This window comes from Blennius ocellaris, assembly GCF_963422515.1.
Source record: "Blennius ocellaris genome assembly, chromosome: 7".
Taxonomy (NCBI): domain Eukaryota; kingdom Metazoa; phylum Chordata; class Actinopteri; order Blenniiformes; family Blenniidae; genus Blennius; species Blennius ocellaris.
In genome coordinates this window covers 19,979,958-20,000,446 of record NC_137656.1, presented here as the reverse complement: position 1 = coordinate 20,000,446, position 20,489 = coordinate 19,979,958, and the positions used below count along the sequence as shown (strand labels likewise).

Sequence of the window (20,489 nt, the reverse complement as noted above, 5' to 3'; positions counted from 1 at the left end):
AGCTTCAATCAGAAGTCAAATGGTTTTACAGTTGGCTGCACAAGCTTCGGCTGCTTTAATTGACAGAGCTTGTCTTTGTGGCAGCAGCACTGCGCAGCACCGCAACTCACTAATCACTTCAAAATGGTGTATGAATTAATAATTACATGGTCAAGTGTTAAATAACTTTTGTGTGGACTTGCTACTGGAAAGAATTTATCTCAGCCTGTTCTGGAGCGGAGGGGGTTTCAGTGCACAGGAGAATCAGGAGTCCCCCACTTTTACTGGCCACCTTCTTATATTCAACCTATTAAAGAGTCACCTAATTTAAATAATTAAAAGCCTTTTAGATTTATTATTCTCATGATTTCCAATCAGATTCCACGTCAAACCTTTTGATGGCGTTTAGCTTGGTCAGAGGAACATTACCAAACACTTCCAGACTGGCAGCCTGTCCAGGATGTATCCGATCCTTCATCCAGTGACAGCTGAGAACTGCTGCACCCTCCGGTGACACTCAGTCGGATGAATCTGGTGAAGATGGATCAATAGAATTGTCTTTAGCGGCAGGGAGAAGAAAGGTTCACCTGGGCTGTGGCGTTTGTCCTCCTTGGCCACCTGACTGTCATGATGCTTTGGTTGCTTCAGCGGTTTCAGCACTAAACTATGACTGAAGTGCCTTTAGCGTCTTACTAAATTCTTTACAACACAACCAGTCCCTTATAGTCCACATGTGCCACACCTAAAGTTAGATAAGCAGTTATGGCTATTTTTCCTGTTGCTATGCCCTTGCTAAAGTTCTGCTGTGCCCCCCAAGGGAAGGCGTGCCCCACATTTACTAAACCACTGATGAAGAGCAATATGTGAATAGCTTTATAGGAGATAGATTTTCTTTTTCTTGTGGGGAACTGAGCTCTGTTCGGTGGCATACCATAATCACCACAGTATTTAAAAATATTCTTACTTGAATATCAGTCAGAGCTTGAATCCATTTGCAGCTGTAAGGCGATGCTGCTTGACCCTGACTGTCAGTCTGTAGCTCCTGGTTGTTCCAGAAGAAGACCTCAGAGTCTGCTGGTCATGGTCAGTGATTTGACCTGTGAGCATGTGAGGAGTCTTTTATTTGTAATTGAAATGCAGCCAAAGAAGCAGAAAAGCCACAACTTGAAATGACTGTGTCGGTTCTGTGTCTCCCGTCAGCCTCCAGAGGAGATCTACTCGGCCGGTGACTCCATTGTGATCAAGTTCCGCTCCGACGATACCATCAACAAAAAGGGATTCCACGTCCGCTACACCAGCACCAAGTTTCAGGACACACTGCACTCGCGCAAGTGACCAGCGGGGGCCGGAAGGGGCCGCGCGGGGCTCAGGGGCAAACGGAGGGGCCCCCAGTTGAGGCGCCAGCCTGACGCTCGGAAACCTTCGGCCACCAAGATGAATCAGACACGACAGAACAGCCGCAAGACCACCAACCGCACCTCAGCTCCTAGGGGCTCTAGCTCCCCCCACAGACTGTGAGGAGTAAAGCCATTCTGCAGTACACCTTGTTTTTACCTTTTTATGGTTAGGATTGGGGTGGGAGGGTGAATGTTCGCTTCACACGGACAGTAGGGGGAAAATTTATTGACCCAGTCCCCTCCAGGTATTTTTTTTTTTTTTTTGGTTTTTGGTTTTTTAACACGCCTTGTAAAATAAGGCACAAAGGAAAACAGCGGATTCTCAGGACCTGTAGGAAGGCAGGCATCAGCTGGACAGATCCCTGCTTTTGTCAGGCCAGCCCATCTACATCCAGGAAGAGGAGAGGTAGAGGAGGAGGAGGAAGCGTAGGAGACATCTTCTTGCACTCCTCAATAATTGTTCTCCTCTCCTCACGCTCTCGTCCCTTTGGTTCAAGGATTCCTACCTGTAAGAGGATTGAAAGGACATGACTTGAGATTTTGATACTGTATGTCAGTCAATTGCATGTAATTACGAGGAAAGAAGGAAAACTGTACAGTGACAACACCAGCATTTGTAATTGGCATTGTCCTGGCAACCAGTGGCAAGATTCTCATTGTTACCATTAACAAGGAAATTGAGGAAGCAGATATCTTATTAAAGGACTAATAAATGAAATGCGGCCCATGTCTTCTGGTTGGTAATTGCTCGCCCGATGACTGGCTATTCCTGTACCTCCATGTATAAAGTGACGTGTTTGATCTTTGAAAGGGAACATGTGCTTTTTTTTCAGCTCGAATCCGTTGGCACTTTACAGTGAATTGTTCCAAAATCATGAGCTTTTGAATCTTTGTGAAATGCAATGCCAGTTCACTTCTTTTTAAATGCATTTTATCTCTCTTACTCGTCTGTTTTTTTTTTGTTTGTTTTCTTTTTAATTGCTCCATTTAGTTCCTCAGGCATACTTGAACATTGTGTGTGCCCTCTAAAATGGGGTAATAAAGGTATGACTTATGTTCCAGTGTTGATTTACAGTTCTGATGTAAAATAATATCTCTCCAGAGAAAATGCCTTTTCTTGGTACAATGAAGTATTTCTCAAGAACCAAATGAGCCTGGGTATTTATTGTTATAGTGATTACATAAGTAATGTAATGGTGGAAAGGTACTGTTGACATTAGCCCTATAATTGCCTTCTAATGTATAGTCACTGGTCGATGTTGAATATACTTTGTTGCGCACTGATTCCCTCTCTCCATTTATTTGTCATTCAGCAACATGTTGTGTGAACTTGCTGCAGTCTGACATATTTTTTTATTGGTGCTTGACTTTTATTCCCAGGACTAACTTGGAACTGTATCCCCATGTGTGCCATTGACATGTGAGAAGGATTGACAAAACTTAAATGGTAACCCTGGTTTTAAGTAAAGGCTTTCTGAGAAAGGCAGACATCTCTTATTTATATTATCTGGGACTTAACATTCATACACGGACCCACAATCCAAAAGCATTTTTCTTTTTCCACTTTGCAACCTCGCTTTCACCTCAATAAGTATTCCATTACTATTCTCATGTCCTTTTCCACAAAAGCAAAAAGAGAAGGAGCAGTGTTGCACAAAAACCTGCTGGAAGTGGCTGAAACTGTGGCCTTCCCTGAACTTATTCCAACAAAAAGACCTGCAAACTACGCTCCGCTGTAAACGAACTGCAGACTCGCTTTGCTTGAAACGGTTCAAAATAGATTCTCTTTCATGAATAAATGATAAATATTTCTGCAATATGCAAGTACATATTTTACATAAATGTGCCTTTCTTTTTGATGAGTGTCACACACGACATACACACGTATGTGCATGAGCTGATTTCCTCCATATGAAAAGGCTTTTTGTAATTTAAGTTAAAAAAAAACAAAAACATCTTGAAATTCCAGCACTTTCCCAGCGGCTGTGCAGATTTCCGAGAAACATTGTTTTTCTTTTCGTCTTCGTAACCGTACATTTGGTGCTTTCACAAAAACAAAACGGAGGACTCCAGCAAGGTTTTTCTCTCTCTCATCTGTTATCATCTTTTCCCGTCTGTTTCCACCACACTGTGCTGATATGCCACGTCACATAGAACAATGCTTCCCTTTGTTAAATAATTGAGGTAAAACATTGATGCGCTGCAATTTCACTCTATAAATCTGAGCCATTTAATACGAAACATTACCAACAGAGATCTCTCAGTAATTGTGTGACTGTAGGCAAACAGTGACAGGTCCTCATTCTGCTCTGCTGCTCCGTTACATAACAATGCAGAAGACGAGCTCTCAGAGGAAAACACCCAAGGCGGGTTTTTTTTGCACCTGCTTTATTTGACATTCACAAGTAAAACACGCACAGAAAACAGAAACGTACTGCTCTCGCCGACATTGAGTCAGTCTCTCACCATAACCATTATTGTGCTGTGCAGTTTGATAAATGGCCCTCGCCTTCACTGCGGGGCAGACCCGAGCCGCCGTCGATGGCCGTTTTGAGTGGTGCTATGAATCGTGTGAAAGAGAGCGGAGAGGGCGTAGAGTAGGTTACGGAGAGTGGCTGTAAGTGTGTTGGAGCGTGTGTGGAGGGTACACCTGAGGAGCGGATGAGAGGTCTCTTTCAACAGATGCCGATCACAAAAATAGAGACGTCCGAAGCTTGAAATCATCTGAGATATAACCATGTAAAAGTCCGAAAAAACTTGTGCTAAGTACGGTCATACGCAGCTCCACTGAACACGTATGTGCTGGCAGCAAAGTTCACTTCACGTAGTGTGAAAGCAGCATACTGAGACATTTACACTTTACGTTTAACAAAACGGTAGAAATGTTTCGGGTTTTTTTTTACATCTTGAATCCAGCCACAGCGAGACAATATATCTTCTCATGAAAAGAGGCTGAGAAAAAAACATCACATTCAAGTGCATGATAAAAAAAACAAAACACAACATTGTTTTAAAAGATGGTCATGAATCATGTGAACACCAATCTCCACGGACGTCAGAGCGCTGCACGCCGTCAACGTTCACGCCAGCAGGTCACAAAACAGTCGGCGGCTCTTCACAACTCCATAAGTTACAAGGATGAAAGCTGTGAGTCAGCCACTATCTTCCAAAGATTACTCAATTACTCAATCGCGCACACGCTGAAGGCAAAACCAGATGAAACAAATACCTCAATTGAGTCATCATGTCAACTCGGAAAAGGTCAGCCCACTACAATGAGTCATGTAGTCAATAACTTGAGATGAGACACTCATGGGCGAGGACTGGCTTCCTCAATACTTACAGTCCATTAATTAACACAAGGGGGGGGGGGGTCATGGGTTTGTGAGGATGAGCAGTTTGTAAATACTGAGAGGAGTCTGACATCTTTGTGCTGTAGAGTACAAGATCGTTCACCGATCTCAATTTGTGTGACGTTCCTCAACACAGTTTTCGAAGTTTGCATACAGAGGAACTCTTCGGCCTGACATCAGTGTGACGATAGGGAGAGTTTATGTGCTGATCGACTGCCAGGCCGACGCCCCCAGCTGCCCTCCCACCCAGCACAGGCCTGCTCCCAGCGCCGCGGCCACCAGCACGGCCACGCTGGCCTTCAGCACTGCGCCGGGGCGTCTGCTGAAGCGGACGGGGGCCATGCAGGCCAGCGTGGCCACGGTCACGGTCAGCGTGAAGAAAATGGAGACGGCCGTGTTGATGGCCACGATCTGGCCGAACTTGGCGAAAGGCACAATGACACAGAAGAAGAGGGGGACCGTGGAGATCACCGTGGTGACAGCGCTGGACACTATGGCGACGCCCACATGGTTCACCGCCTCCAGAGTCCGTCTCCGTCTCTCTGCCGCGAGCTCCTGCAAGCGAACACTGAGATGACTTTTTGACACAACTAGTAAACGGACAATAAGTATTCATAGTCTGAAAGCCCTGAGGTGATATACGGACACACCTTCTCCGCTGGAGAGTTTAAGTAGATATTGGGTCAGAAATATAGCAAGTTGTTGTGTGTTGAAATTCATATTCAAATTTGATCAAATAACATTGAAAACTACAACCTCTTAAAAGTTTTTAATTTCCCCGACTGTCCTGTCGGTCACTATCTTTCGTTCTGACTGTCCCATCCTCACATCAACTAAAGTCATTACTTTTGTCAGCGATATGTTAGTAACTGAGTAATATTATAAAATTAGTAATACATTTCCAATTGCTTAAGCTTTAGCGAGCTTGTTGATTTCGCGGTACATAAATTCGCTGTACAGCTGTTTGCTGTCTTTCTTTCATCGCCATTGTCGCTGATAAATCTGTTTCTTTCAACACGTGCTAACATCCAGATGAAAAAGATCTTCATCCAAATGACTAACTCAATATGAGAATCAGGACCTCGACTGACTCACAAAGTGCTGACAGCTGTAACACACCTAAACAAGTGAGGATTATATGGAATGCATGAGTTACTTTCTCAAACAACTACTGAGTGACTATCCAAGTAAAGCCTCTGCTTTTAAAAGAAGTATCTTCAAACTGCATGGTTAAATATTTTTACATCTATCATTTATCTAATACATTCACAAAGCGGCCATCTTCTCTGTGTACTACTGTTTTAACAACCTACATAGGAATCAGTCTACAGATTTTCTGATCCAATGTACCCTGTATGGGTGAAAGTGTCAGAATAATTCCGAATAAATATCTAATATACCGGTAGTATTTGTACTTGTAATGTTTTACTTCTGGTCTCTGTGAATGTTGTTTTTTGTAGGACACTTCAAACACCACTGGCCCTATAAGCTGCTTTTACATGATTGCAAACATTGCTTAAATCTGTTGCCGTGGGGCTAATATACACTTCAGTACCATGGTATGACCAGGAGTGGGGGGCATGGTCTCCCCAGCCAGCAGGTATCCCTCCACCAAGTGCAGACAGTAATCCACCGAAGAGCCAACGAGTATGGAGAGAGAAATGGCCTCCACCGCTCCCATCTCCCATCCCAGCCAGTACATGACTGCCACGACCAGGCAAATCACCCCTAATGAAGCGAGGGGCAAATAACACTTACGATGATTGTAAGCCCAGTCATGAGCGCTCTTCTTAAAATGTATTTTTTTATTTTTCGCTGTGACACCTCGATATGCAACTTTATCTCTTACCCAGGATGGTTATGAGCACCGGCAGCAGCAGCAGAGGATGAGCAGTGAACACAGACACAGCTGCCACACAGATGGCCAAAGACAGCAGCAGGCTCCAGAGGGCACTCTCCACACCTACAGGACGAATATTTTATTACATTTTCACAGGCAGACACGACACCTGCACTTTTTCTGAGATTAGCGCGGCCTCTCACTTGCCTATGATTTCCATAAAAATCTGTTTCCAGTGCTCACAGGTCTGAAAGCCCCGCTGCAGAGCCGAGGACTGCGGGAGGCTGGCCAGTTGCTCCTGGATGAAGTTCTCCCACTGAAGGAAGTCAGAATAGGTCTGGAAGGAGGATTTCCCTTTGTATGTGGTCTTAGGAGAAGGGGAGGCAGAGCATTAGGGACGGCGCCATCTCTGAGACCGGGTGGCTGTTTGAAGCGTGAAGATGAAACGCTGGGAGATGAAGGGACTTACAGACTCAAAGGCCATGGAGAGCCAGCGAACCTTTCCTGCGTGCATTCCCACCGCTCCGTGAGAGAGCTGCCCCGGGAGCAGGTTGGGTTCAGGGAGGGAGTGACACTCAGGATGCAGCAGAGGCAGAATAGAAGACAGCTTGTTGCCTGAGGAGAGCACATACAACAATGCCACCTTTTAAAGCACTTCTTTTGCTTTATGGAGGATTTTTTCTTTCTCTCCTTAGGCTTTCATGTGCCTTCCCATTTTTAGACACTGTGTCTTTGTGTTTGTTACCCACTTGTTAGGAACATTTTATGCGCGACTTAAACAAAATTGTGCAGTCAGAAATCACTGCAGAAGATACACACTCAAAGAATTGAGATGCTATTTGTACCCTGAAAAGGCCCAAACTGCAAAATAACAATTTATCCAATATAAAAGAATAATACAGTTACACTGTTCTCGTAAAGGGCGCAATAATAGGAAGACACAGAAGTGAGAAAGAGCTGCTTTAACAGGCTGCCTCTCGCCTGGCGGATCTCAACCAAACAACCACAACAATCAATCAATTCCTAGATTGTTTTTTGGGTTTTTTTTCATAAAGTAAGTGATTGCATGTGGGTGTTACCTGAGGGTAGGCATTGTGCTCCTCCTGGCTTCACAAGTTGTTTATTTGCACTCACTGCTTTACAGATTTTGCAAAGATGCCCCATCTCCTGGAAAATATCGAAGTCCGGATCCAATATAATGCTGCCCTTTGGGAAAAATCAAATAACATGGGATCACCACGGGCAAAATGATTTGAATATCGGTCCATTCTACTTTGATGTTTCTTGCCGAGATATTTTAACAGCACTTACCATATCTCCAATGACATGGTTGTCTTTGTGTTCGGTTCTGTTGACTCCCAGGATCCCGAACACGACAAAAACCATGGCCCCCGTGTCGACCAGAGGGCGCACTGCTGGGTGGCCACACACACCGCCGCTGCATGGGTTGAACCCAAACGTTTTGGATGGCTTCGTTTTGGCAGCAGATGAGGGATCTTTCAAAATAGAAGCAGAGGAAAATCTCTCAAAGGAGTTTATTTATATAGTGTAAAAAAAAAAATATCTGTACAACCAAAGTACTGTGGAAAATCCTGCAACGTGCTCAGAAAGCTCCACTTCAGGAAGCTCCACTTGCACACGCTCTATTTTTATGACTTTAAGATGAGATTAAATGACATAAAAAGGCGCCCCGTCAGTGTGACACATGCGGTGTGAAAACACTCTTCCCTGATGTGCGAACAAACTGTCGCTATGTTAATTATGCTTTCTGATGCCGTGACAGCTCCTCCGCTCACCGCCGGGAAGAGGAGCATAGAAGGTTCCCCGCGAAGGTCCGTCAGGCCCTGAGCTGATGCTGCAGCCGGGCGGGCTGACACACACTCGGCTCGGATGAGGCCTCTGGCGGCGTTGTGCAAAGTACAGTTTCCTGGGGGAACAAAGCAAAGCTGCAGTGACAGATTCCTCCCTCAAAACAACATGACAGCATGCCAGTTCAAATAATTTAGGCTCTGATTTTAAAAAAAATGTTTTGGTGTATGTGTGTGGGGGGGGTGTACTCTCACCTGCTGTGCAGCTGTGTCGATGCTGCCACATAAAAGGAGAACTCTGGCGTCCAGCCATGCCGGGGATCACATGAGGCGGATGTGAGCATCCAACTGGGGTACGGGTGGTACACACGGGAAGTACAGACTGTCATTCTGGCAGTGTAGTTGCTGTGGGGCTGATTAAAAGCCTATTCAGATAAAACAAGATTAGTAATAAGCCGCATTACTGGCACATATCACATTAGGGTGGCATAACACTACAACTAATTATCGAAAACGCTCCCGAACCTGAAACGATGACACTTCATTGTGCTCTGCGCTGCACGGTTTCCACGGGGACGAGAGGCTGGTGTTAAGGGAGAAACGGTAAAGTGTTGTTGAGCCTTCGAGGTCCAACTTTGATATGTAAACTGTCAGCAAAGGGCCTAAAAACACAGTGCAAAACACAATAATTCATCACGGAGAAGTAGGTTCAAAGGAAAAGAGAAGGGATTTGGTAACACATGCACATTGGAAAACTATTGCTGATGAATACAAATGTAATTGCTCCCTCCCATTAGGTGTATGTCATTATAACCCCCAACTAATACTTTGAATATGATGACTATATAACAATATTGCATAGTAATGTATCGGATGGACGGATGGATGATGGATGGATGGATGGATGGATGGATGGGTTTTAAAGCAAAGAAAACAATTCAGTCTTAATTGTAATGCAATTCATCATCTATAAGATGGATCCGATCAATATGATAATCACACAACTCTGCTTTCAGCACTGCCTTCCAGTCCACTCAAATACAGGACAGCAATTCACTTGCTGCATTGCATTGTCCTATTGTCAATGTTAAAACGCAACACAGCAGCATTTGAGCTTACTTTCATATTTCTTTCCCTTAACAAATCATTCCACCTCATGCTGACCCAGCCAGAACAATGAGGACACATTGAGCTCCAGCTTGGCACATAAATAGAGTTAGATATTGTTTAGACTGTCGGAGAAAATAAGTTAAATAATCATTCACTTGAAAATAATTTTGTACCGTTAGAACAAATGACAAATTAAACAAGGGCACAGCGTTGATTGTGACCATTGTATACAAAACAATTACTGTTATCTCTATGGTCATTATGAAATGTTCTGAAGGATGTTTCCATGCACACAGTGTTTTTTTTTGTTGCTTTTTTTTACCTGTTTGGTTGCTGCTCGTCTTCACTGAGCTCTGGGCGGCGGTGGAGGTTGTCATGCTCGGGTTGTGCTGATGTGCAGAAAACCTAAACGCTGACGAGGAGGTGTGGGCGTACAGCGGGTGGGGTTTTTCCATGAACACACCTGCGGGACACAACATGCATTTACCAGATTTGTAGAGGATCTGGAAGATTAACTGAGCGTGTGTCACTGGCCGCTGCAGGCTGTTTTACCTGAGCACATGGGGCAGGAGATGCCTTGGCCGCTGAGGTTGCTCCTCAGAGCCAGAAGGCTCTGGAGGTTTGTGTCTCTTCGAAACAGGAGAGGAGCATGTGTGGCCGGCCTCAGCAAACAGCAGCAGCCGGCAGAAAGGAGCAGAACCAGGAGGAAGACACCTGGGCCGGTTGGGGGGACAGTAATAAACATTGTCAGAGAGGAGGGGCTGATGGAGTACACACAGCAGCTGAGAGACAGATAGGGAGTAAAGATCAATTGCAGGCACTTCTTAAAAGCTTGGAAGAATACTATATGAGGGGCACTTGCTCTTCCTCTGACAGGCCGAATCCCTTCTGGACAAAACGGAGATTACAGCTTTTCTTCAATATTTCTTATTTAAGCTCGAGGTTACTCATACATCAAGAGCTCTGCACACAGTCATCATAAAGAGTAGATTACAGAATTTCCCCCTCATCGTTTTTGGTTTACTCGGACATCAATTGATTTCTGTGCTGTCAAAATCCAGCCGAGTTCTCAGTGTTTGTAATAAATCTCACCTAAAACTGCTTTTCGGTGCTCCACGGTGGGCTCTGCCACTAAGTGCTTGAGAGTCCACTGGAGAGTCGTGCTCACCACACCGACACGCTGCTGTCCTGGAGGGGACAGGACAGTTTCCACCGACAGGGACAGAATGGCTGCGTCGCTGTCTGTATCACAGGAGCCTGGATGAGAGGCAGAGAAGAGCCTTTAGTGGCTCCTGAACAGCCGTGCCTTCCACTGCTGGGACCGTTTCTAATCCTACCAACTGTCACCTACTCACAGTTGAGGAGATGATAATCTCACCTGGCTCCATCTCCACTGACAGGAGTGCCACATCATCGTCCTCATCCGACAAAGGGCTGTGGCTCGCTGACAGGCCCGAGAACAACTTCCAGCTTTGGAGGGATGAGAGTTCAGGGGAGCAGACAGCTGAAGGGATTACGTCCCGCCTGCGGCGTCGCAGCACAGCATGCACAACGAACCACTCACACAAACATAAGGAAATAAGGGCTCACCAATTCAACCAGGCGTGCTCGTGAGGCTCCACGAACTGAGTCCAGATACACAGCGCGGCTGGCATCAGGATAGACACCGAGAGCCAGCAGCAGCTGACAATGAGGGCCATGAATAGGCCGAAGTCATGCACTGCTGGGATCTGAGTGTCAGTAAAACGGAGCACAGTGTAAAAGACCTTGAAACATTCAATTTCTGCTTATCGCAGGAGAATGGCTGTCTGCTGAGAGGGGCACTTCTATTCATTCGTAGCACAGGAGTCATTTATCCTATTAACTCCTGGATTCTTCATGCATCACCTGAGAGAAGGTGTTGGCAGCATAGGCGGCTGCAGTGGTGAAGGAGGTGAGGAAGGTGGCCCGGCCAGCGGTTTTAATTGTGTAAATCATTCGCTGTTGTGCCTGCCGCATGTGAGAGGCCTGTCTGAAGGTGCTGATGAATACAAAAACATCGTCCACCCCTTGGAGACAAAAGAGAAGACAAATGAACTGCATCACTGCAGATTGTGGTTAAAAAAAAAAAAAAAAAAAAAAACTGCATGGAAAATGTGTATTTTAACTTTATTCAAGGGTTCAATTCAAAGCAAGAATTCAACGCTTTTTTATTTTGCTTTGAAAATCAACATCACTCCCAAAATCTATCAATCACAAGTCTCTAAATGTGGTTAGCTCAGGATGAAATAAGAATAAAGATTGGTCAAAGGAGAAGCCTGTGAGCAAGGAGAAACAGAGAAAAAGACAAAAAGTCTTATCTACCAAAAAAAGAAAAGTAAAACAGTATGCCATGTGGTGGCATTATGGAGGATTATGTGTCTGACAGTCTTGGCCTGGTGCAGTGAATTTCTACAGTCTTTGCCAGTTTCCTCAGAGACAGACTGGTTCCAGCTCGCAAGGTGTAACCGAGCAAAGTCGCTTATAATTGGACAAGGTGTAAACTGTGTATTTTTGACTTCCTCTTCCAGTGGTATTTTCTCAGTTCTTGTGCTGCTTCTGTGTCTCACCTGAGACTCTTCATCCTGCTGCTTTGTACGCTACATTTCACACGGTGTGAGGCTTTGTACACAGGATAACACAATTAAAACATCAAAGTCCAACACGTATACATCCCAACAGTTAAAATTCATGTGATTCCAGTAGTCCACTTGCACATGATTTCACAAATCATTTTCTTTATTTTTCCACAATTTGTAATGTATTTATTTTTTGGAGGGGTGTATGTAGGTCAGTTTGTCCATTCTGTGTTATATATATATATATTTTATTTATTTTTTTTATCAGTTGTGTATAGAGCTGGCAGTTTAGTTTAATATCCTGTTCGGAATATCAGGCCTATGTGTCCTTTTACCAGCAATTATAAACTGTGACATTTTATTTTTGTTTGGACTGAAAACAATGTTCCAATTAACAGAAGTAATACAAGTTAAACTGTCAGGGGGAGAAACAGAATTTTTAAAAAAAGCAAGCTTCTTTTTTTTTTTTCTATTTTCAAAATTGGCCATCACAGTTTACATAATAAATACAGCCTTTCTGTGTGGAATTTGCATGCTCTTGCTGGAATGGGTTTAATCCCACAATTGTGTAACATGTACATTAGTTTACATTGTGAATCTAAATGTATTCATAATGATGTGAATGTGACCTGTCTCATCCCACACTCTCTACAGCAGCTCTAATTAAAGCTCATGGACAGAAGCAGGCGGGTGGCATCTCGCTGATCCCTGTCTTTGTCATTTCGCTGTTTGCTCCAGCTTCATATCTACTGCACGAACCAGATCAGTTGTTATTATTTCCTCTCGATGATTCTGCAAATTTCTTCAGGTATCCTGTTATGTGTATTCTGATCATTTGCTTTCAAGTACTATACACTGAAATGTACCATGGATGTAAAAACAAATGTGATCCTGATTCTGATCAGTCCTCTCATCTACGTCTCCACAAAGAATAAGTGACCAACTTACCAATACCGATGATGACAAAAGCAGCCACTCCGTTGAGGATACCCAGGTACCTCACACCAAAGACAACGTGGTATAGGAACAGGGCCATCAGACAACTCAAGCCAATACTTGCAAGCCCAAAGAAAGTGAGAAAAACTAGGGAGAAAAAAAAGGAAATGTGGCATTGCAGATAATACTCTGGATTTAAAAGGAAGAAATGCAGGGTAAATTAGGAGCAGATCATCGGATCGTACCAGAGAAGGATGTAAGGACATAGACGAGAACAGTGATGCAGGCTCCGCTGATGACCGCCAGCATCATATCATTGTGAAATGTGTGTCTCACTTCGTCATCAAACAGCTCTGTGCCTCCATATAGCACCTTCACCTGACTGGAACATACAGAATGCATCAATTTATTCAAATTCATGCTTGAAAAGGAGCATCTGACAGAGATGCTAGATCAATGATGTATTGTGTTAGATGGCACTTTGCAAGTTCGCTTTTCCCCTGACCTGGTCGATTGCTTGGCCAGGATGTCAGCGTATTGAACCACAAAGTTTTTGAAGCGAGTTCTCTGCTCATCTGCTCGGTCCTGCAGAGAGTAGTAAGACGGCAGCGGGGCTCCGAAGTGGATCTCACTGCGTAAGAGCGAGGAGGAGAGACGCTCGGGGGACAGACTCTCGTCCACGTACCAGTAGAACTGAGGATGGGTGATGGCCAGATCCAGAGAACCTTAAGAGAGAGCAAACACGGGGGGGGGGGGTCAGCAGAGCTGGGTGAGATCGTCACAGGCAGCGTAAATCCTGTAGCAGTACTTTACAATCCATATGATGTGGAGTCTTCCACCTTCCTCACAGCGACCTTACCTTGGATATCAGCCAGATCTGGTCCCATGCCATCGTAGTAAATCTTGCCCCCTCTCTCGCTGGGGAAAAGGTAGGACAGGAGTGAGCTGGGTGGAGAACAGTAGGACGGACCCAGCGGAAGATCTCTCAGCACCTCCAGGGGCCTCCAGCAGAACTGATGGAACTGCGGATGCTGCATGAGCAGACGCTCCACATGATGAATGGTCTGCAGACGCTCCGGAGTGAAGATGTTGCGATCGCCTTGCCCTTGAGCTACAAACACCAGCTCAATCCTCCACAGGGCCTGGCTCTGTAAGTAGTAATTGGGAGCAAACCTGCGCCTCCTAATGAGAGAAAATGTGGAATTTGCACCATGTGATCTCTCTTCTTCCTCCTCTGTTGTGGGACTTGAGCTGTTGTGCTTCGCCGTCTCCTCCTGACCCTGCTCAGACACTGTCCTCTCATCTCTGCTCGCCGCAGCGCCGCTCTTCTGATCATCTCCAGTTTGTGAAGGTTCATTTTGAGGACCGAAGGAACCCGTGCCCTCATTATCTGTCCTGTTGAGCACTCCCCGTTTGCCCAGCTTCTCCAGCAGAAGCTCCCTCAGAGCCTCGGATTCAATGTTATCTATGTCTCGCCTGCGTCTGTCCCAGGACCCCAGCTGAGTTTTGACAGCAATGGTGAGGGCATCAAAGCGCTCGGCAGAGAAGTGACTGTGGACCTCAAAGGCACTGTAGGAGAGGTCTATGTCCAGAGGAGGGCAGTAGAGCAGCATGTAGGCAAACAGGGCACATGGCACCAGGATGGCTACCCCTAAGATCCCTCCACTGGCCCAAGGCTGAGTGTAAACCCACCCCACTGCCCTCCACAGTCCACAAACTCCTGCGTCTCCAGAGAAGCAGCCCCGTCCTTCTGCATGTCCTACTCCATCTTCTTCCTGCTCCTCACCCTCCTCCTCACCCTCCTCCTCTCCTCCCCAGCTGGTCTGAAACAGCGGTGGCTCATCCTCCACATCCATGCCGGTACCTGTCAGGGACACCAAACAGCAACTGATCATCAGTCACTTACGGCTGCACCTCCTCTTCCCCCTGGGCAGCTGAACATGAGCACCAAATAGATGTTGGAACGGCCAGTGGTTGACAGAAACATCGGACAAAATGAAGGACAAAGTTACGTGTAAAGTTGCACACACTGAACAAGGGCATGAGAGGATTAAGTGAATCCCGAAGCAGCTGACGACAGAGGGACGCCATTGGCAGCTCATACAGAGAAAATTGAAGGGGGGAAACCTTTTTTTTTTTTTGTCCTCAAGGGCTTACAAGTGAAAATGGTCGGCTGAGTCCCGCTTTAGGATGCTGATCACAAAAGCTTGGGGGTGAGACCGGCTAAAAGCTGTGATTTAATTCTCTCTCTGTCAGTGTGCGTTATCACCTGAAGAGAGCTCTACCGGTGGCTTTCTAAATATCAGCAGTCGGTGTAGCGGGCTCTGCTCTGCACCAAATTAAATCATCTCACTTGTCTAATTACTGACAAGAAGAGTGAGTAGGATATTACACCGAGCTGCGGAGTAAGAGCAGGTTTATCTCCTGTGATGGGAAGCCTTTGACTAATAGTGTCAATGGGCGACACTTTTTTTTCGACTTTTCTACACCAAGATACTGCAGACAGTTTGCATTCGATTGGAAGTGCGCCTGCCAACTGCAGCGATTTATCTATTCTCTTTAGAGCCGGCCAGGTACAACACTGAATCTTGATTATGTGTAAGAGATAGCTGCATTCACCTCAGCGCTGAGGGGAAATCCATCATGAAAAGAAGAATGCGCAAATTATACTGTATAATCAATATTTGTAGAAATTATTGAGACTCCTACATTAAACAGTAGGAAGACTCATGAGAGACAAAACTCAAGGCTGTAAATTGAACTGGAGTTTTGTTGCCTTATGGGATGTTAATGTATGCACTTACAGCTGGATAAACTTCCAGTGATAGTAATGATGAGTCAGAAAATGCATTCATGTAGGTTAAACATGATCTCATGTGTCCATTATGTGGCAGTGGAAGTCAAGTTCACTGATATCGTAGCATTTCAGGGATGTGTTTTATAGACACATCATTAAAAGCATTTACTCGACAGTTTCTTGCTTTCTAAGAGAAGCTGCTTTCAGTGTTCTCTAATGTCCACAGGACTTAGATGTGCTAATGTAGTTTTATCCTGGATTTTTTTTCTTCTTTCTTTTATGAAAGAGCTGATAAAGCCTGCAGACTTGACAACCAAGAGCTTTTCCCTTTCTCTACAAAAGACGACCATTTTGGAGGCTTTTTATTCTCCTTTTTTTAATCTCCACAACAGTAGGTTCTATTAATTACTATGTCATCTCAGCACACAGACAAGGACACCAGTGTGCCTTTCTAATGGGAGGGCAGCAGGCCGCCATCCACCCTCAGTGGACGCGAACTTGCTCCATTTTTAGAGGACAAAGTCATGAATGGTCTTTGGGGGGGGGGCATTTTTTCCTTTTTGTAAAGGAAAAACTAAGAACAAAATATGCAGTTTCATTAGTTGGGGATTACACTGCTGCATATTTCTGAAATAACAAAGAAAATAATTTGTCTTCCTTTGCAGGATGTAATTTTAAAGCAGTATTTTTGGTTATCTGCAACCATTATGGACAATTATTAGAAAATGAGCACTATTATGGTGCCTTGTGCAATGATAAAAGGCAAGTCGCTTTTCTAATTCAAATGATGAAAGAGCCGGCCCATTATGTGGCCAATGCCTGCATAAAATGTGAGGTATAATTGTATTTCTACAGCTAGAGAATTAAAAAACAAAAAAACAAACAGCTGTTAATTTTAGTAATTAGTTTTCTATAATGGTGTTACATTTCATTGCTGCCTCTCTGGCGTGCTCTCATCAACATAAGATGAGAGGAGGCTCGCAGACCAGTGCAGAAACATGATGAGAGAGGTGGAAAGGAAGGAAGGAGAGAGAAAGCCTGAGGAACGAGTGAAGACACTCCATAGCTATCAAACAAACAACCTGCACCTCAGATATGTGTGTGTGTGTGTGTGTGTGGGGGGGGGGGGGGGGCTGGCCTTTATTGCCATTTAATATTCATTGAAAATAACCTAAATGGCAGCTGCATCTTCACCGCTTTATTCCTCTGGTCACTTCTGCATCAAAAAAACAGGCTGATTAGAACCGTAGATGTCAAAGTCCGACATTTCAAGGAGCTCATTAGTGGCTGATGGGCAGACTTGGTGCATATGAGACATAAAAGCAAAGCTGGGGTGTTTTAAGTGAGCCCTTTGCTGTGTACGTGCGCCTGGCAGTAGACAGCGAGCAGGTACAGTGGAGGGGAGATAACCACAGTAAAGCACGGCCTCTGGGACACCTCCTTTCCTCTCGTCTTGATGAGTCTGACTGCGCTTCACATCCAAGAACATTGCACCTCTTGTACGGTAATTATGAGCGGTGCAAAGCAACGGCGAGCAGCGCAGAGCCTGGTATAACTAAATGTGTTTAGAAGCTGTCAGGAGTCTTCGCCGTTGTTATTTTACGGCACACACTGGGAGAACACAGGCGAATTACAACCTGTGTGGGTGCACATTAAAAACTGACATTTACCATCTTGCTTTCTTTATTCACTGGAATAAAAAGGGCCTCCGATACAGCCCAGTCAATAATAAAGTTATGTTGAGCCACACAGTGTGGCAGTGCTTCTTTGTGAGTGATTCAAGTCCATGTAAAAGCCCAGGGAAGTCTGAAATGAACCTGTAGGTGCAGGTTTCGAGGTGTGAAATTCAGTAATATCACCTTCAAAAATGAATCAGCTCCTGAGTTAAACTCGACGTGCGAGTATGTTTTGGATACTCGCATAATAGATTCAGCCGAGAACTTATTCTGAAGCATTTTGTTTTCTTAAATTCCCCCAAAGCAGCACAACCTCTGTGGTCATGCTGTGCCTGAATGCTTGATTGACGTGCAGCAGCAGCAGTCAGGGCCAGAGCATGTTCTGCTGCACAGAGCTGCATTTCGCCTGTCTCGTGTGTCATGTTCAGAAAGGAATAAGCAAAAAAAACCACACTTGGCCATTTTGTTTCTCCTGTAAAAACACATAGATGAGCTGAGTGTGAGTGTTATTACCCCCCCCCCCCCCCCACTCATCTACAGTACATCTCTGTCAAATAGAAGAGGGAGCTCCGAGCAATCCCAGCACGCAGATCGCTCGAACCCTTCACATACAATCATTCCACTCAACACCTGCGTCTCTCTTCTCTTGCCCTATACGCGTCAATCGAGCTGCTTTTTTTTTTCTCTCCCTCCACCATCTTTATTGTGTCCACAAAGGTGAGAGATGTGTAACCTTCGTTTACTGACAGCGGCTAAAAATAACCCCACCCCTCCCCTCCACCCTCCCCAGTTTATCTTCTCACCATCTCATCCAATATGGATATCACATGCTGCCTCCTGCTCCATACACATCCAGTATGGTGTCAACTCAACCTGCGTACTGCCTCACTTAAAGGAGCGTTGATTTCACCAGTGGTGCTCTATGAATACGTTCCCTATGCATGAGCACCCGGCGTTATGTTTATAGGGGACCTGCCTTTTATTCTCCACCGCCTGTGAAGCATGTGAAACTCTCCACATCCCATTTGTACCTAACAAAGCTGCTCATTTCCTTGTGTTCCAATCTGTGTTCGCACTGAAGGGAGTGCAAAGATGTATGCACAGTGGAGCATCTTGTGGATCATGCATGCATTTACTGTTACTCCTGTAAATCAGATGGAAGAATATAAAGACTCAAACAACACAGAGGGGAGTTTTTGTTTTCTCATTTCTTTTTGCAACTTTTATTCATTTTTTATTTTTTTTAAACTCATATCTTTTATTTCCTATAAACCTGCATCATCGACTCCCTTTAATGAGCAACGTTTCCCATGCACAGAGCAAAAGCATCCCAATCCAAGCACATGCCTGCAACACAGAGGAGAGACTTACCTGGTGGAAGGAGGATCACAGGTGGAGCGTTCAGGCCCTGCTTGGTCCACTTATAATGGGCTCAACTTGTGCTCTGCGATTTCATCTGCTCCGTGCACTGATGAATGGGGGCAAATGAAATCAAATAGAAAACCATCAGTTACTGCTTTGTTGTCATAGTTGATAACTCATCAATGAGGAGAAGAAGACACCACACGAGAGAATGACACACAGAGATACACTTTCCTCCCTCACTCTACAGGAATCTTCTCATCTCAGCAGTTCATAATGTGTTGTTTCCCCCTCCTTTTATGCTCCCCAGTATCTTTCTCTCCCTCCCTGGTCCTCCCTCCCCTCCTTTCTTACCCGGTTGTCGAGGCGACAGAGTCAGTGAGAGACATTTCTTCCCACAAGCTCCTCTCTCTCTCGCTCTCTCTCTCTCCCTCCCTCCCTCCCTCTCTCTCTCTCTCTCTCTCCTTCTCTCTCTCCCATGGCTTTGTTCAGGCTGCTCTGCTGACGGGCTCAATACTCCACCAAACTCAAGGAGGGAAATGTTGCTCAAGCAGCCTCTTAACTGTACGGGAGGCAGGGCGAACATCCGAGAGGGATTTTTAACCTGGGGCCAGATGTCAGATGGAGGGATTCCTCCTTCGTTCGGCCGGTTTGCGAGAGACCCGAGCGATGCAGTTGTCACGATGCTGCAGCCAAGCCCCCTCCCATCACGTCAGAGTTGGTATGGTCTAGTCTGGTCTCAGTTGGTGGGGAGGTGGGGTGTGTTATAAGAGGGTGATGAGAATAACTGGCTACAGTAGGAGACAAAGTGCAGGCAATTTAAAATAATCACCTGGAATAAGACTTTATTAGCTTCTGCTTCATTTCTCATGTTTCATCACTGCACCCACATCAGATGGAATAAAATATAATGGGGGAAAAAAAGGTTCAGTCTGAATATATGGATCATGTTGAACTGCTATGGGCACTTTTAATACTTCACAAGGGTTGCAGTTCCAGCACCTATTTGAGTCGTTGCCTTTCTAGACCAATAAAACACACACACACACACACACACACACACACACACACACACACACACACACACACACACACACACACACACACACACACACACACACACACACACACACACACACACACAATGCCTTACCCCCCGACTCTCACTGCTACATTCAAGTAGTCCATCACTTCACGTCTCACACCTCCTCGTGTTAAACTTGGGTTGCTTTGACATCAAAGGGTGATAATCGATCATCTAAATCAGGGCAGATAAGGTGCTGAGGTGATTATTTGACTCTTTCTACAGCAGATTGTGCCGTCTAGACTCAAATGGAAATAATAAAGGGGTTCGAGAACTGAGTGTGTGTGTGTGTGATGGGCAATCAGGACACTTCATCCTGCTGATGTGACTGTGACAGACCCCTCTGACTAGAAAGACTTTTTCAGCCACTTGAAATCAATACTGTGAGGAGGAGGGAGTCAACTATCATCACATCACTGTAGGTGACAAACAAAAGGATCTTTCAGAAACTGCTCAACACTTCAAGCTGCAGGTCTTCAATAATGCTCACACAGACTCTTGACTGTACCATGTCCTTTGTTGGGCATTTAATGAGTTCCTACAAACTCGA

At 45.1% G+C, this 20,489-nt stretch overlaps 2 protein-coding genes across 2 annotated transcripts in view; one reads left to right on the top strand and one right to left on the bottom strand.

Moving 5' to 3' along the window:
- Nucleotides 1-3,218, top strand: part of bmp1a (bone morphogenetic protein 1a) — a 31,903-nt gene extending 28,685 nt beyond the window's left edge. The window contains exon 20 of the mRNA XM_080498888.1: nucleotides 1,180-3,218. Within this exon, the coding sequence (XP_080355014.1) occupies nucleotides 1,180-1,314 (135 nt within the window). The 3' untranslated portion in view covers nucleotides 1,315-3,218. The remainder of the gene's footprint in view (nucleotides 1-1,179) is intronic.
- A 1,709-nt stretch (nucleotides 3,219-4,927) lies between these two features.
- On the bottom strand, nucleotides 4,928-14,876 carry disp3 (dispatched RND transporter family member 3; the record flags this gene model as incomplete). The annotated part of the gene is made up of 20 exons (XM_080499538.1): nucleotides 4,928-5,284; nucleotides 6,285-6,457; nucleotides 6,579-6,692; nucleotides 6,777-6,936; nucleotides 7,039-7,184; nucleotides 7,649-7,775; nucleotides 7,881-8,065; nucleotides 8,366-8,496; nucleotides 8,633-8,802; nucleotides 8,903-9,039; nucleotides 9,810-9,950; nucleotides 10,040-10,201; nucleotides 10,580-10,744; nucleotides 10,866-10,957; nucleotides 11,078-11,217; nucleotides 11,375-11,535; nucleotides 13,033-13,167; nucleotides 13,266-13,402; nucleotides 13,526-13,745; nucleotides 13,880-14,876. 20 exons carry the CDS (start codon nucleotides 14,874-14,876, stop codon nucleotides 4,928-4,930), a joined length of 4,050 nt encoding a protein of 1,349 aa, XP_080355664.1.
- Between the last annotated feature and the right edge of the window lie 5,613 nt (nucleotides 14,877-20,489).